General features: G+C 36.2%; 1 protein-coding gene across 1 annotated transcript in view; it reads right to left on the reverse strand.

Moving 5' to 3' along the window:
- Positions 1-15,653, reverse strand: part of LOC149835289 (cactus-binding carboxy-terminal, cactin) — a 32,115-nt gene extending 16,462 nt beyond the window's left edge. The window contains exons 1-3 of the mRNA XM_090008359.1: positions 15,333-15,653; positions 15,112-15,203; positions 14,586-14,685 (exon numbers count right to left, since the gene is read on the reverse strand). Of these exons, the coding sequence (XP_089864485.1) occupies positions 14,586-14,685; positions 15,112-15,203; positions 15,333-15,629 (489 nt within the window). The 5' untranslated portion in view covers positions 15,630-15,653. The remainder of the gene's footprint in view (positions 1-14,585; positions 14,686-15,111; positions 15,204-15,332) is intronic.
- Positions 15,654-16,583: the final 930 nt, after the last annotated feature.

The raw sequence follows: 16,583 nt of genomic DNA on the forward strand, positions 1-16,583 counted from the left end.
TGATTGCACTTTCGATAATTTGAAATGACTTGCCAAAGAAGTACTTACAAGTTTTGCACCTTGCATACAAAACCTACTTTAACATAAAGAATCAGCTTCTCGATCTCGAAGAATTCTCATCCCAAGTATTTTCTTTGCAGCTTTTACATCCTTTATTGCAAACTCTTTTGATAATTGTTGCTTCAACTTGTTGATCTCTTGAATGTTATCATTTACATACAATAGCAAAATAATATAGCAATCATCAAACCTATTAAGGTAACAACAATGATTCATCTAACATCTCATGAAACTGTAGTTAAACATGAATCCAACAAACTTCTTATACCACTGTCTGGGGCCTTGCTTCAAATCATACAAACTTCTCTACTTTGCTCTGCGCTTTAAACCCTTCTGGTTGCATTATGTAAATGTCTTCTTCCAAATCACCATAAAGAAAAGCAATTTTCACATCTAACTGCTCTAAGTGTAAATTTTCAGCTGCAACAATACTTAATCCCAACTTGATTGTAGTTAATTTAACAACATAAGAGAAAATCTCAGTGTAGTTAATACCTTCCTTTTGTTGAAAACCTTTCACAACCAACCATGCTTTGTATCTCTTGTTGCCATCATGTTCTTCCTTGATTCGATAGACCCATTTGTTATGAAGTGTCCTTTTGTTCCTTGGCAATTGAGTTGGCACTCAAATTTGATTTTCTTGAAATGAGTTTATCTCTTCTTTAATGGTTAGCTCTCAATGGAGCGAATCATTAACCTATATTGCTTCACTAAAACATTATGGCTCACTATCATCAGTCAATAATAAGTAATGCAAAAAAAGAGAATATCGCTGAGTAGGTCTAGATGCTCTAGACAATCTTTTCAATTCCATCACAGGTGTGCTAGGTTTTGGTTGTGGCATAATGTTTTCAGGATTCTTCTGAATTCTCATTGACACATCATGTTCAGAGATCTCCTCCAATTCAACTTGCTCACCCTTTCTTGCATTGTCAGATTCTGCAACAGATTCATCTTTATACAAGATATTTTCATTAAATATAACATATATCCTTCTTATGACCTTTTTGTTCTGATCATCGCAGAACCGATATCCAAATTTGTCATTACCATATCCAATAAAAAAAACACTTCCTAGACTTTGGATCTAGTTTATCTCTGTCATCAAAGTCTACGTGTATATATGAAACACAACCGAAAACTTTCAAGTGTAACAGATTTACCTCTTTGCTTGTTCAAGCCTCCTGTGGTAGTTCTCTATCTAAAGGAACAGAAGGCCCTCGGTTGATCAAGTAAGTTGTACTCCCTGCTTCAGCCCAAAACATTTTGGGTAATCCAACATGTATCCTCATGCTTTTGGGACGTTCATTTAAGGTTTTATTGATGTATTCAGATACTTTATTCTGTTGTGGCGTTCTTGGGACTATCTTTTCCATTCGAATCTCACTTACTACACAAAACGCATTGAATTCTTTGTTATTATACTCACCCTCATTATTAGACTTCAAACGCTTTATTTTTACCCCTTGACTCATTTTTCACTTGACTTTTTCACTTCTTAAAAATGGAGAATACATTAGATTTATTTTTGAAAAAATAAATTCATACCTTTTGAGTAGAATATAATATAATAGCGTGTGTAAAACCCGAGATTTTTCTTTAGCAATTAAAATAAATAAATGATGAACTTTATCTGCATCTATGACATTAGTGCAATTTCTTAGTTTTCTTAAAATTCTTAAATTTCTTAATTTTCTTGATTTCAAATTATTATGAAATTAAGTCTCAAGTTACGAAGAACGTTGAAAGAATAATTGTAAAATTCAAAATATGTTGACTAAATAAGAAAGTAAATGATTTGTATATATAACACCTGTGAATTTTGGTGGGTTTTCTAAAATTGGATTAACAGGGATCTGAACTGCACAGTATGGCATGTGTTGATGTCGAGTTGTATTTTATTTTGTACTGCATGTTTATTGATTTTTAAATATGAAATTGGACTAATATGCATGTTAACTGAATGCATTTCATTATTGATTGTATTGGTCATGCCTAAATATCAATGATTAGCCTACATTTACTGTGTACATGCATGTTGATTGCATTATTATATTAATTTTATAGTAGAGACCAATCGAATGCATGCATTGAGTGCCATGAATATTGTGGCATATGAACCTTGAATGTGTTTGCATGTTTGCATTGACACTATTAACAAGAGAGTTAATTAAGAAATAAAAAAAAATAATTCTCTTGTGGCTTATTCAGAGAGTAAGCATAGTACTGATAGTTATGTGAGATATTTGGCTTAGCACGAAAGGTTGCTTTTGTCCCTCATCCACAGGACCAGTAACCGGGAGAACTACCATGATAGGTAAGACTCATGAAAAAAATCTGATATATCGGGATTGAAGGAGTTGAAAACTCTCTCTATAAAATTATATTCCCTCTCTAGAGTATGCACAGTTGGGGCATCACGCAGGTTAATAAGACACAATTGTTTATTAATACAAACTTGGTTTGTACCTCCATCTGGGAGAGTTTGTCTTGTACCCACAGACAGATATTGGCAAGTGAAACAAGATTTTGAATTACATATAGATAGAACATGGCATGCATCATTTAAGCAAGAGAACAATAAGTAAAGACAAGAAGTTATTCATGCATGAAGGACTCACAACACTGGAATGGTAAGTTCATGCATATTGTATATGTTCATGCATTTTGTATATGTTCATGCATGTGCATAATTTATTGTATTGATGCAAATCCTAGCATAAATAAATGTACATTAAATTGACTTGCTAGCATGATTTTATGTTTATTGCCTACCAAACTATGTGTTACATTATTGATAATATGAGGTTGTGTTTGAATGTATTCTGATATTGTGCATTTGTTACAAGTATGTTATTTTCTACCAAACTTTCAAGAGTCTGACTCATTTTATGGAGTTTCAAGTAGATTATAACGAGCAACTGTGGAATGTTTAGGCAGCGTCGAGAGACAGTCTTTTCCTTTCCTGAGGATAGTTTTAGAAAAATAATTATTGTTATCAAAATACTCTGACATGTATTTTAAATTATTGAAACTGAATTAAATCTTAATGTTCACATTTTAATTCAGTTATAATGATTGATTGTACTGAAACCCACCTAGAATGTTTAACCCAATAAAAATGGTTGTTTCCGCTGTTTTAAAAAAAAAAGTTGTGTCTAAAATTTAAGAGTTCAAATTTTGGAGCGTTACAGTGAGCCTCCTATAGATGGTACAAGAGAAGGACCCCATACGTTTGTATACACAAGTTCTAACTTTCCTGTCTTTGGTGTCCATGTAACCTTCGAGAAACTAACATTTGTCTACTTTTCGAAAATACTATTCTCACAAAGACCAACATCCACAAACTTTAAGTCAGGTAATTTCTCCTTTGATAAAAGTGTCTTCATCCCTTTCTCACTCGTATGCCCGAGTCTACACTTCCAGATTTTAGAATCAAAGATTGAATAAATGATTATCAGAGTGTTTTCATATCCGTGATCATATAAAAGGTACCCATCTTGTTGCCTCTTGCCACAACCGTTACACCTTTGAAAACTTTTCAAGATACTCCTACAAAGGTCGTAACATACCCTTCATCATCAACATGTCGCATAGAGATTAGATTTCTCTTTAAGCCTGGAGCATGTCTGACGTTATTCGACTTCCACAAAGTGTCATTAGCAGTCTTAATTCAAACATCATTATTTCTCACAATATCTAAAAGTTTCATAAGCAAGATAAATCTTTCCAAAGTTTTCAACAACATAATTATCCATATCTTCTCTACATGAGGTAGAGTGAAAGGATACTCCAGAATCCAAGATCTAGGATTTAATGGGACTGTCAACACTCAGGATTAGGGCATCGAGAACTTCCTTTGTTGTTGTTGCATTGGCAGATTCTTTATTCTGTTTCTGATTTTGTTTCGTAGACACCCTACTGTCTCTGTTTAAGTGCTCTTTCTTCCTACAATTCTATCAACTAGGTCCATCTTGCTTATTTTGGGGTCTAGACCAGGGTTACCGGAAGCGCCTAGCTAAAAGGGGAAGTGCGCTTCCCCGAAGCGCGGAACGTCGCGCTTCCGAAGCGTGGGGGGAAGCGTCCCCCTTTTTTGGGAAGCGCGTCCCCCTTTTTTGGGAAGCGCGCTTCCCTTTAATGGGGGACGCGTTTCCCTTTAATGGGGGACGCGCTTCCCTTTAATGGGAAGCGCGCTTCCCCCTCGCTTCCCCCACGCTTCCCCTGTTTTTTTTTTTTATTTTTTTGTATTTTTTATTTTTTATTTTTATTTTTTTCGCTTCCCCCTCGCTTCCGAGACGCTTCCTAGGTCGCTTCCGAGACACTTCCCGAATCACTCCTAAGTGGTCCCACGCTTCCCCGCTTCCTAAAATTTTGAAAGTGCCTCGCTTCCCGTATCGCTTCCCGCTCCCGCTTCCTCAACTGGCAACCATGGTCTAGACTGACTTTTTCTCATGGACTTAAACTTGTCTCGATCTTGACCTAGTTGATTTGTTCTTCCCCTGCCTTCAATGTTCAAAGCATAACACAATGATTCACTTGATTCCCTTTTGTGAATATCTTCACTTAGAATCAAGTCTCAAACTTCATTTAACTTAAACTTGTTTGAACCGAAAGAACTGCTCATAGCAGTCACAGTCGCACCCTAACCATCCGCCAAAGAGGACAACAAAATCAATGCCCAAACCTTATCTTCAAAGTTGATGTTCACCGAACTCAACTGGCTCGTAATGACGTTGAATTCGTTGATATGATTTGCCACAGAGGCACCTTCGACCGTCTTCAAATTAAACAAACGGCACATTAGAAATACTTTAATCGACGTTGATGATTTTTCATACATATTTGAGAACGCCTTTAAGAGACCATAGTGCACTTATTACAAAGTCAATAATAGGCTATACAAGTGCACAAATACAAAATAGTCACTAAAACAACAATCTCACAATGAAGATAGCAAATATCACTTTCACAATAGCTGACAAGGCCTAAAACAATAGATACGAATTTTGTGTTCACACAAAAGCTTCTCAAAAGCTTACTTTACAAGAGGGAGTGAGGCTCACTTGTGCTCATAAGGGGGCAGTCCAAGAGTCATTGGACTGCCTCCAACGGTCAGAATTATGATCGTTGGGGGCAGTCCAACAACTAGTTGGACTGACAACCCCCCAACGGTTATACAAAATTACAAAAATAAAAAATAAAAAAAATTAAAAATACATTTTAATCCCTAATGGATTGTGCTAAAAAACTATACATAAAATTATCATAATATCCCTTATATACGTATATTTATAAATATGTGTATATCAGTGATCATATACATACTATTTTAACACTCCCCCTCAAACTTACGGTGAGATCACCGAAAGTTTGCTAAAAAGATACAAGAATCTTGGTAGAGAAAGAGTTTTAGTGAAAAAATCTGCAATCTGAAACTCAGGTTGAACATAGGGCAAAGTAATTGTCCCCTTCAAATATTCTTCAATCCATCTCAATATGTTTTGTTTGCTCGTGAAAGGTGTGATTGTTGGCTATGTATATAGCACTTTTGTTGTCGCAGCATAGTTTTGAAGGTTATAAAATATCAACTCCCATATCTGAAAGTAATGATCGCGTCCACACAACTTCGGTAGTTGTTGTAGCCATTGCCCTACACTCATCTTCAGTGGAGGATAAGGATATTTTTTGTTGTTTCTTGCATCGCCAAAAGATGAGAGAATCACCTAAAAAGACACAAAAACCAATAGTTGAGTGACGGTTATTGGGATCTCTTCAATAGTCAGAATCAGTATAAAGCAATAAGATTTAAAGGTGAGGAAGAGGATAAGAATAGCCCTTTAGAAATAGTTTTTTGGATGTATCGAACTATTCTCAATACAGCACTCATGTGAACCGATGTGGGTGCATGTTGAAACTGACTTACATTGTGTACAACATACACAATGTCGGGTCTAGAAATAGAAAGATACATTAGTGATCTAATAAGTTGCCTATAAGGAGTTGGATCATCTAATAATACTTCGTCTTTAGCTCTCATTTTTTCATTTATCACCTCAGGTGTATCTGCACACTTTGTGTTAGTGATTCCCGAACATGCAACAATATCTATTGCAAACTTTATTTGAGATAACATGTATCCTCTTAGCGAGTAAGCTACTTCAATTCTTAGGAAATATCTCAAAAAACCAAGGTCAATCATATCAAAAGATTTTTTAAGCATAATTTTAATTTCTTCAATTTCCTTCTGATCATTTCTAATGATGATCATATCATCAACATACAAAAGAATAATAATAAGTAAGGTAGATGTAAGTCTTACAAACAGAGCAGTGTCAGTGTAACAAGATTTAAAACCAAAGTTCAATACAGTATTACTAAATCGATCATACCATGCTTTAGGGGTTTGCTTAAGCCCATACAAAGCCCTTTGAAGTTGAAGAATCATACCATTTTTAATAGTCAAACCAGGAGGAGGACCCATGTTCAGTTCTTAATTTAAATTTGCATTTAGGAATGCATTTTTAACATCAAATTGATATATAGGTCATTTTCTAATAGACGTTACTGCAACTAGAGTCTTAATTGTGGTTATATGGGCTACTGGAGCAAATGTTTCCTCATATTCTATTCCATATTCCTGAGAGTATCCTTTTAAAACTAATCGTACTTTATATCTTTCTAGGGACTTGTCACTTTTTGTTTTGATTTTAAAGACTCATCTACACCCTATAGTCTTCTTTCCTTTGGGAAGAGGTTGAATTGTCCAAGTATGGACTTTATGTGGTGCATCTGATTCTATTTTCATGGCTTCAACCCACTCTTTTATGTTTTTAGCTTCATTGCAGTTAGATGGTTCATGGTATAAATGAATAGCTAGAAGGCAAGTCCTATAGTTTGGAAAGAAAGATTCATAAGACACAAATCTAGTTGGAGGCCTATATATTCGTTCAGATCTTTTAACTCTAGTTTCCTCAATATTTGTTGATTGATTATAGCTTTCAAAAGCACATGGATGCTCCTCATTATCTAATCTAGAATATTGTAAGAGATTTTGGGATGGTTTTCTTTCTTCATTAGAGTCATTAATAGACTTGAAATTTTAAATGTCATTAACAATTTCATTATTTGATTTAGGTAATAAATCAAATAAAAAGGCATACTCGGTTTCTTCCTTGGGTTTTTCAAAATCAAATCCATTTTCTTTTTCAAGAAAAGTAACATTTCTAGAAACATAGAGTTTGTCATTTGTTTGATCATAGCATCGATATCCTTTTTTGATTTTCGGCATATCCAAGAAAGACACATTTTATGGCTTTGGAAGAGAGTTTATTATATTTGTCAAGAAGCACAAAACACTTACATCCAAATATCTTTAGTCTTTTCAAGTAGGGAGAAATTTTAAAAAGTCTTTCAATTGGAGATTTGTTCTCCAAAACTTGAGAAGGCATTCTATTTATTAAGTATACTGCAGTGAGTGCGGCTTCGGCTCAAAATTGTTTTAGAATATCTTTTGAAATAAAAAGGGTTCTAGCAGTCTTAATAATGTGACGATGTTTTCTTTCGAAAATACCATTTTGTTGAGGAGTTCTTGGACAAGATCGTTGATGTATAATACCATGAGTTTTTAAATATGATTACAATTTATTCGAAAGAAACTCTCCTCCTGAGTCAGAGCGGAAGACTTTAATATTTGTTTTAAATTGGTTTTTAACAAAGTTACGAAAGTTTTTAAAACACGAAAAAACTTCTGATTTAAGTTTGAGGAAGAAAATCCAAGTATGTCTACTAAAATCATCTATGAATGTAACATAATATGAGTATCCTTCTTTTGACATGACAGGGGCAGGACCCCATACATCCGAATGCACTAATTCAAAAATTTTACTAGATGAAGAGGTTCTTGATCCAAAAGGAATCATTTATATTTTTTTAAGTATACAGTCTTCATATACAAAATCTTTATCTTTATAAAATTTTTCCAAAAATGAAAAATGAGATAGTTTGGATATACTTGGGTGTCCTAATCTTTTATGCCAAAGTTCTAAATCCATGTCTTTGATATGATTACAAAAAGAGTTTTTTGGTAAACATAAAAAATCCATATAGTAGAGATCTCATCTTTTATGGTCTTGCCCAATCAGCTTCTCTTAATGGAGATCTTGCACCCAACAAGCCTTAGATGAGAAGAGTTTACACCCGTTATCAGAAATTTGAGAAACTGAAAAAATGTTTAAATCTAGTTTTGAAATAACCCTTACATTTGGAATAAAAATTATTTTTAAAGTGTCTTTAAGATTTCCTATACTTTTGACTTTTAAAGAAGTGTCATCGGTGGTTGACACACGAAAAGTATGAATTGGTGCAATCGGATAATAGGGATTCATTATAAGTCACGTGAAAAGAAACTCTTGAATCCAAAATCCAAGAAAACTTACCCAGAAAAGAAGAGGAGGAGATGGTGGTGCCAGATATAAGAGTAAGAATGTGTGAGACGGCCTCCGCTATTTGAGCAATTGTCAAATCATTTAAATTGTCTCCTTTCTTGATATCTTGAGGTTCTTCACTTAAGGTGGCTACCTTTTTAAATTTGAGATAATTCGGTCATATATGTCCCGGTTCCTTACAATGATGACATGATTTTGCCCTTATATCCTCCATTGTATCTTCCTCCATTATGTCATTCCCCATTATTTTTCCTCTCAAAGTGAGGAGGTTCATATGTTTTTACAAAGTTTTTGGGTCTTGTCATGGCAAGGACCTCATCATTAGACTTGTGCATACCAAGTCTTGTTTCCTCTTGGCAAATTTGCGTAACATCACTTATAGAAGAAGTTGAGGTCCTATGAAGTAAAGAGGACCTAACTTGCTCAAATTCCGGCTGAAGGCCGTAAAGGAAAGAAAAAACCTTTTCTCTTTCTATTTGAGATTTTCTCATTTCAATAGTCGAACCTTCCCATTTGGGTTCTAACATGACTAATTCATCCCAAATAGGAGATAAAACACCGTACAAATCTCTTACACTTTTGTCTCCTTGTTTTGCATTATGTACCTTGTCTCGGAGATAATATAGCCTAGCCATATCTTTTTGAATAAAGGTATTTTTTAAGAAGATTCATGCATCGCATGCCTTCTTGAACTTAATGATGTTGGTAGCAATTTTAAATTTCATGGTTTGAGCGTTGCTCACTCCCCAATCTTCCAATTTGTCTTGGTACTCTTGTAAAGTCTTTTATTTTTCTTCTTCGGAGAAAACTTTGACTTGATCTCCTTCTCTTCTAATCAATTTAAGTTGGGGTTCATTAGTGGAGCCACTAATAAAGCCCCATAACTTTTTCCTTTGATGTGATTCTCCATTGTAGTCGCCCACATCAAATAATTGTTCTCATTGAGCTTGTATGTGATGACAGATGCAGAATATCTTTCTCCCATAATGATTGCAAAAAATTTGAGGAGAGTAAAAATGATGAACATGAGCGTGAGGAGCACCACCACAAGTAAGATTCCAAGGAAGCTTTTTTCAAGAACACGATCGTGAAGAGTACCACCACAAGTATAGAAGAGTATCCCAAAAAAAGGCTTTTTCAAGAACCTTGCTCTGATACCATGTAATGAAACGATAGTGCACTTATTACAAAGCCAATAATAGGCTATACAAGTGCACAAATACAAAATGGTCACTAATGGACCAACAACAAAGATAGCAAATATCACTTTCACAATAGCACAAGAGGCACAAGGCCTAAAACAATAGATACGAATTTGGTATTCATACAAAAGCTTCTCAAAAGCTTACTTTACAAGAGGGAGTGAGGCTCTATTTATAAAGCCTCACTTGTGCTCAAAAGGGGGGCAGTCAGCCCCCAAATGGTTATACATAATTACAAAAAGAAAAAAGAAAATAAAGAAAATAAAAATTATATTTTAGACCCTAATGGACTGTGCTAAAAAACTATACATGAAATGACCATAATACCAGTGATATATGTATATTTATAAATATATGTATATCAGTGATTATATACATACTATTTTAACAACCAATCATGGTTTCTCATTCTTGATGTTGAGTACAATGTTTTGGAACAACGTCAATCCAACAACTCTCAACGCATGTCTGTCTAACAGGTCCCAATCTTCCTTACTCATCTTTTCTAGCTTCATTCCAGCAAGAGGTTGATGCAACATTTTCTGCTATAGATAATCTTAGATCTGCATCTTCCAGAAACCGAAGTCCTTGTTGTCAAACATGTCAATCTTCATCTTTCCTTCTTTTGTTGTCATTGCTCCCACTCTTCCCTCGTAACCAAGTTGTTAGGGAGAAACGACTCAACACACTATCAATAGATCGAAGAAATAAAAACAGAAAAAAGAGAAAGAAATCAATCACATGAGGAACAAAGATTTTATGTGGTTTGACAAGAGTTGCCTACGTCCATGGCTACATTGAGATCTACTATTAGATTGAGATACCACACCCGTTACAAATAATGGATTGCCGTTTTTAAAAACAAGGAGTCTAGGGCAACCTATTGGGGTAAAATTATAAAACTACAGTCCAAAATATTTCTCGATCCATGGAAATTAGGGATTTATATCAAGGTAGAAATCAGGCTGCACACCCCTCCAACAGTACCATGTCGAGTGCGACATGAGTACAGAGGGCTGGTAGAAATACCCATGTCACAAAAGAGAGAGAGAGAGAGAGAGCATTTTAGTTTTAGTTACCATAGCTAAAAAAAAAGTGTGGAGATAAGCAAGATCCTACCGTTCAGGAATGGGCGAAGCAACTTTTAACAAAACAAAAGGAAAAGGGCTGTTATAAGACAATAATTCATTGTTATGACTATCTCCACCTTGTCAGACAAGTACACAGCAGCCTTCTTGTAATTTGTATATGTTTTTAACATGCAAATGCATAAGAATGGCATGTACATAATATGTATATTTGTAAGAGGTATATTGGCAGCAGTCTACCACATAACTTAGCTTTAAGTTCTAATCTAATTAATCAATATATTTACGTAATAGAACCATGATATGAAGTGGCAGATACTCTAGTGGTACAGTTAATGATAGCATGGACGCAAAAAGAGGTTGCAATTTTTTTATTAAGCAATGAATATCTTCAGTGCACTTTTGGAAAAACTTCGGCTTGTGCATTTCAAATACTAAACTTTAGATGCCAATTCAGAATTACCCCTTTTTATGTAAAACGCAAAATATACACTTTTTGGACTGGAGATGTGATTTAGATCAGGTGCTAAACTATCAATTAGCAAGATTCCTTAGTTTTGAAAATGATAACAAGCCAAGTTCAAGTAAAACATATATCATCATTTTTTCGAATTGTATTTGAGGTTACCAATACATGCGCAACCAAGTGTTTGCTAGGTCGTCGCCCAGAAGCGACGCGTCACACCGGCGCCCGGGTGTGGTGTCAAATAAGCAAGGGTTCCCTCACTTTGTTGGACGGGTGGGGGTAAAGAAGTTAGTCCAAGACCATAAAATTATGGTTAGCCACTTGGAACATAGGGTCTTTAACTGGTAAGTTGGTAGAGTTAGTAGATGTTATGTGTAGGAGAAAGATTGATATTTTATGTCTACAAGAGACCAAATGGGTAGGTGAGAAAGCAAAAGTGATAGAACCTTGGAGATATAAGATTTGGTATATAGGAATAAATAGGAATAGGAATGGAGTAAGGATTGTTATGAGTTGTGAGTTTATAGATAATGTAGTTGAGGTCCGTAGGAAGGGTGATAGGATTTTGCTTATTAAATTAGTATTAGGTACGGATATTTTTAATATTATTAGTGTTTATGCACCTCAAGTAGGTTCAAGTAGGTTTAGATGATTCCATTAAGCATCAATTTTGGGAAGATTTAGATGGAGTAGTACAAGGGATATCTTATGGAGAAAAGCTTTTCATGGGCGGTGACCTTAATGGACATGTAGGCATTAGTAGGGATGGATTTGAGAGTATCCATGGAGGCTATGGTATAGGAGAGAGAAATAAAAGTGGAGAAATGATTTTAGATTTTTGTTTGTCCTATGATATAATCTTAGCAAACACTTGGTTTAGGAAGAGGGAGTCCCACCTAGTAACATTTAAAAGTGGGGTTAATACGAGTCAGATAGATTTTTTCTAACTTAGAAAGAGAGATAGGGGTTATTGCATCGATTGTAAGGTTATACCGGGAGAAAGTGTAGCTACACAACATAGAGTCTTAATTTTAGATCTTAGAATTAGACAATGCCGCAAAAGGGATATACATAGGATAGATCCTAGAATTAAGTGGTGGGCACTGAAAGGAGCTAAACAAAGAATGTTTGTAGAGCAGGTAGTTAAGGAAGCTGATTGGTGTCTCGAGAAGGATTCAGAATCAATGTGGAATAAGATAGCGGGTGGCATGAGAAAGGTGGCTAAGGAGGTATTGGGTGATTCTAAAGGCGGTGCACCACTAGGTAAGGATACATCATGGTGGAACGAGGATGTCAAATTAGCTATTAAGGTTAAAAGATAGTGTTATAGAAATCTAAGTAAGAGTCGTGATAATGAAAATTTGGAGAAGTATATGATAGCAAAGAAAGAGGCTAAAAAAGTAGTTCGAAACGCGAGGGCTAAGGTATATAAGGAGGTTTATGACAAGTTGGATACCAAAGAAGGCGAGAAGGATATTTATAGGCTTGCAAAGATGAGAGATAGGAAATCAAGGGATTTGGGTATGGTTAGATGTATCAAAGATGAAACGCAAAGGGTTTTAGTCAAAGATGAGGAGATTAAAGAGAGATGGAAAGATTATTTTGATAAGCTATTTAATGAAAGTCATGCTCAAGATCTTGGAGACTTCTCCATTCCTTTTCATGAGATAAATTGTGACTTCATGCGCAAGATTCAAAAGAAAGAAATTGCAGAGGCTTTGAAGAAAATGAAATCAAGAAGGGCAGTTGGCCCATATGGTATACCTATCGAGGCTTGGAAATGCTTGGGAGAGAAAGGTTTAGAATGGTTGACAAATCTTTTTAACAAGATTTGGCGGACAAATAAGATGCCTAATGAGTGGAGGAAGAGTACTTTGGTGCCTCTATATAAGAATAAAGGTGATATACAAGATTGCACAAACTATCGTGGTATAAAACTCATGAGTCATACTATGAAACTTTGGGAGAGGGTGATTGAGTCTAGGTTGAGGAAGGTTGTCATGATATCAGAGAATCAATTTAGTTTTATGCCTGGAAGATCAACTATGGAAGCTATACATCTTCTTAGACAACTTATTGAAAGATATAGAGAGAGGAACAAAGATTTGCATATGGTTTTTATTGATTTGGAGAAGGCATACGATAGAGTACCTAGGGACGTTCTCTGGTGGACAATGATGAAGAAAGGTGTTTCTCTCAAGTATGTTAGTATAATTAAAGATATGTATGAAGGAGTAGTAACCAATGTCCGCACTTGTGGAGGGGTGACAACCAATTTTCCGATAACGGTTGGGTTACATCAAGGATTTGCTTTAAGCCCTTTCCTATTTGCGATAGTGATGGATGAGCTTACGAGATCAATTCAAGAAAATGTACCGTGGTGTATGTTGTTTGCTGATGATATTGTTTTGATTGATGAGTCTAGAGCTGGGGTTAATGCTAAGTTAGAATTATGGAGATAAACATTGGAAGCTAGAGATTTTAAGTTGAGTAAGAGTAAGACTGAATATATGGAATGTCGGTTTAGTAAGCAACGAAGTAATGATGGGAGTGTAGTGAAGCTTGGTGAGCAAGAAATACCGGTGAATGATTATTTCAAATATTTGGGATCCATCATTCAAAAGTATGGAGATATTGATGGAGATGTAAATCATAGGATAAAGGTTGGGTGGATGAAATGGAAAAGTGCAACTGGAGTGTTGTGCGATCGTAGAATGCCATTGCGGTTGAAGGGAAAGTTTTATAGGACGACTATTAGACCTGCTTTACTATATGGTACGGAATGTTGGGCTGCCAAGAGACATCATATTCAAAAAATGAGTGCAGCTGAGATGCGGATGCTTAGATGGATGTGTGGAAATACAATAAAAGATAAAATTCGGAACGAGGAGATACGTAAGAAGGTAGGCATTGCACCCATTGAAAATAAGATGAGAGAGAATCGTTTATGGTGGTTTGGACATATTCGGCGAAGGCCTAATGATGCTCCAGTCAGAAGGATGGAGAAATGGGAAAATATATTAGTTAAAAGAGGTCGGGGTAGGCCTAGGAAGACTTGGATGGAGATGATAGGAAAGGATATGAATGCTTTGAACCTCACCGAGGACATGTCATTGGATAGAAATGATTGGAGGAAAAGGATTCATGTGGAAGACCCAAAATGAATTTCTTTGTTGGTTCATATCGCCGACCCCAATTGTTTTGGGATGAAGGCGTAGTTGTTGTTGTTGTTGTATTTGAGGTTACCAATGTAAGAAAAAGATCAATAATAATGATCATAATATCAACAAATGGCAATAATAGCGATAGTTTTGTGAAGCCATACCATTCTTCCTCTCTGTCTCTTTTTCTCAGCTTTGGCAGATAACATGTCCAATGACATCCCTTGAGTAACGTCTCGTTCAATCTTCTTCCGCCACACAAACCTAACAACAACATGACAATTGAAGTCTCCATAAAAACCAACCTTGTAATATGTAACAACCAAACAACCAATCCAACAACAATCGAGTCAACAAAATTCAAACTCTCTGTCGACCTAAAGTCAAGTTGTGCGGCACTGTTTTAGTAGGGGGATACCTCATCACCCTATGTTTCATCCCTAAAGTCAAGTTACAGTAGAAAACCAGAAAATAAAAAGAACTCCAAAAGATAAGTTTCAAAAACAACGACTAAAGCATCGAGAAGAAAAAATCTTTCCATGACAACAAAATGAAAATTCAGGTTCTTTAAATAATCAATTCTCCGTGATTCGCATAAAAGAAGAAGATAATTTGCCAAACGTCCTCAACCACAAATTTGCAAACAAAATCTTTCAAAAGCGACAAACGAGGAACACACAAAAGACTCACTTCTCGTTCAAATTTGCATCCCCAAATGGATTCGAATCGTTCGAATAACCAGAGACGGTCTGCGCCTTCAATTTCTTGGCCACTCTCATCGCCTAAAAACCCCAAAAAATCCACGATTACTCCAATAGAAACGGCACATAAAAAAGAAAGGAACAAAGCAAAACCCTAATTTTTTGAAGAAAAGGGGAGAAGAGGGCGAAGAAGAAAACAACAAACAACACCTTCTTCTGGGCCTTCTTGTTCAAGTACTCCGTGATCTCCTCCTCCGTTAAGGCCCTCGACTTCCGCTTCCCCCGCTGCCGATCGTCCTCTCTGCCGGAATCCTCCCCGCCGGAGGAGGAAGAGCTCCGCCGCCGGTGCCTCCGGCGGCGGCTGCTGCTTCTCCCCTCACGAGGGGACGAACCGTCGGAGTCTTCCTTCTGGGTACCGGAACCGGACTCCGACTCGGATTCGTCGGACCTTCGAGAGGAGCGGCCATGGCTCCTCTTCCGCCTCTTCGAGCTGCTTCTGCTTCCCATCACCCAGACACGCGCGTCCTCGAAACTCCCACAGCCACGGGCGGATTTTTAAAGTGCCCGCGAGATATCGTTGCGGGGGAGCTTTTCGCCGCCAAGGAAAACATCGTGAAATTATCGGTAAAATATCGCAGTATTTATCTAAAAAATATCGTAAGATATCTGTAGATTTTTTTTTATAAGCCAAAGAAACGGCACCTGGCAGAAAGACCTGGTCGCGCTGGCTCAGCCTGCCATACCTACGCTACGCCCTTGGCTTGCATAGAGGATCGACGCCCATAGGAATCGAACCTTGATACACTAAGATCTATGTGAATTGAAATTAAAAATGTGAGATACGCTCGAAAATAAAAAATGGAGGGAAAGGTGGTTGTAGACCGAATTGATTTACTGAGGATTTTTGGTTTGCCATGAAATTTTTCTTGTGAGAAAGTAGGCAATGTTTGTTATGTCACAGGCATTTTCTCAGCAAAGGAAAATCTCGTGATACATTAAATAAATTTGTTTTTCTTGAGAAATTATTGGTATATTTGCATTTTAAAATGTATTTTATGTATTAGTTTAACAAAATATGTTTTAATCAATCAGATAATAAAAAGCCCTTTTTTTTTTAAAACAAAATTTTGGGAACTCACTTCTCAAACTCCGATCAAGTCACTTGCCTTTGTGAAATAGCATGCAAGGGTGCAACTGGGTCAGCTTTGGAAGGACCTCCAATCTGAAAGTATCTTAGGCTCAGATTCACCTATTTCGGTCCATATAGGATTTGGATCAAGTGCTTAAATCGGATCTCTGTTCAAATTCGAATCTAATTTGATCATTTTGCATCTTTTACATGTGAAAACCTTATTTTCAGTCTTTTTTCACTAGATCCAATGTTACCCCATATGTTTCTGCTCTGGATTGAACCACAAACCTTCGAATCTTATTTAGGACCCTATTTGGATTTGGATTTAC

The sequence above is a fragment of the Nuphar pumila genome, chromosome 6 (assembly GCF_984573655.1).
Source record: "Nuphar pumila chromosome 6, dmNupPumi1.hap1.1, whole genome shotgun sequence".
In the NCBI taxonomy this organism is placed as follows: Eukaryota; Viridiplantae; Streptophyta; class Magnoliopsida; order Nymphaeales; family Nymphaeaceae; genus Nuphar; species Nuphar pumila.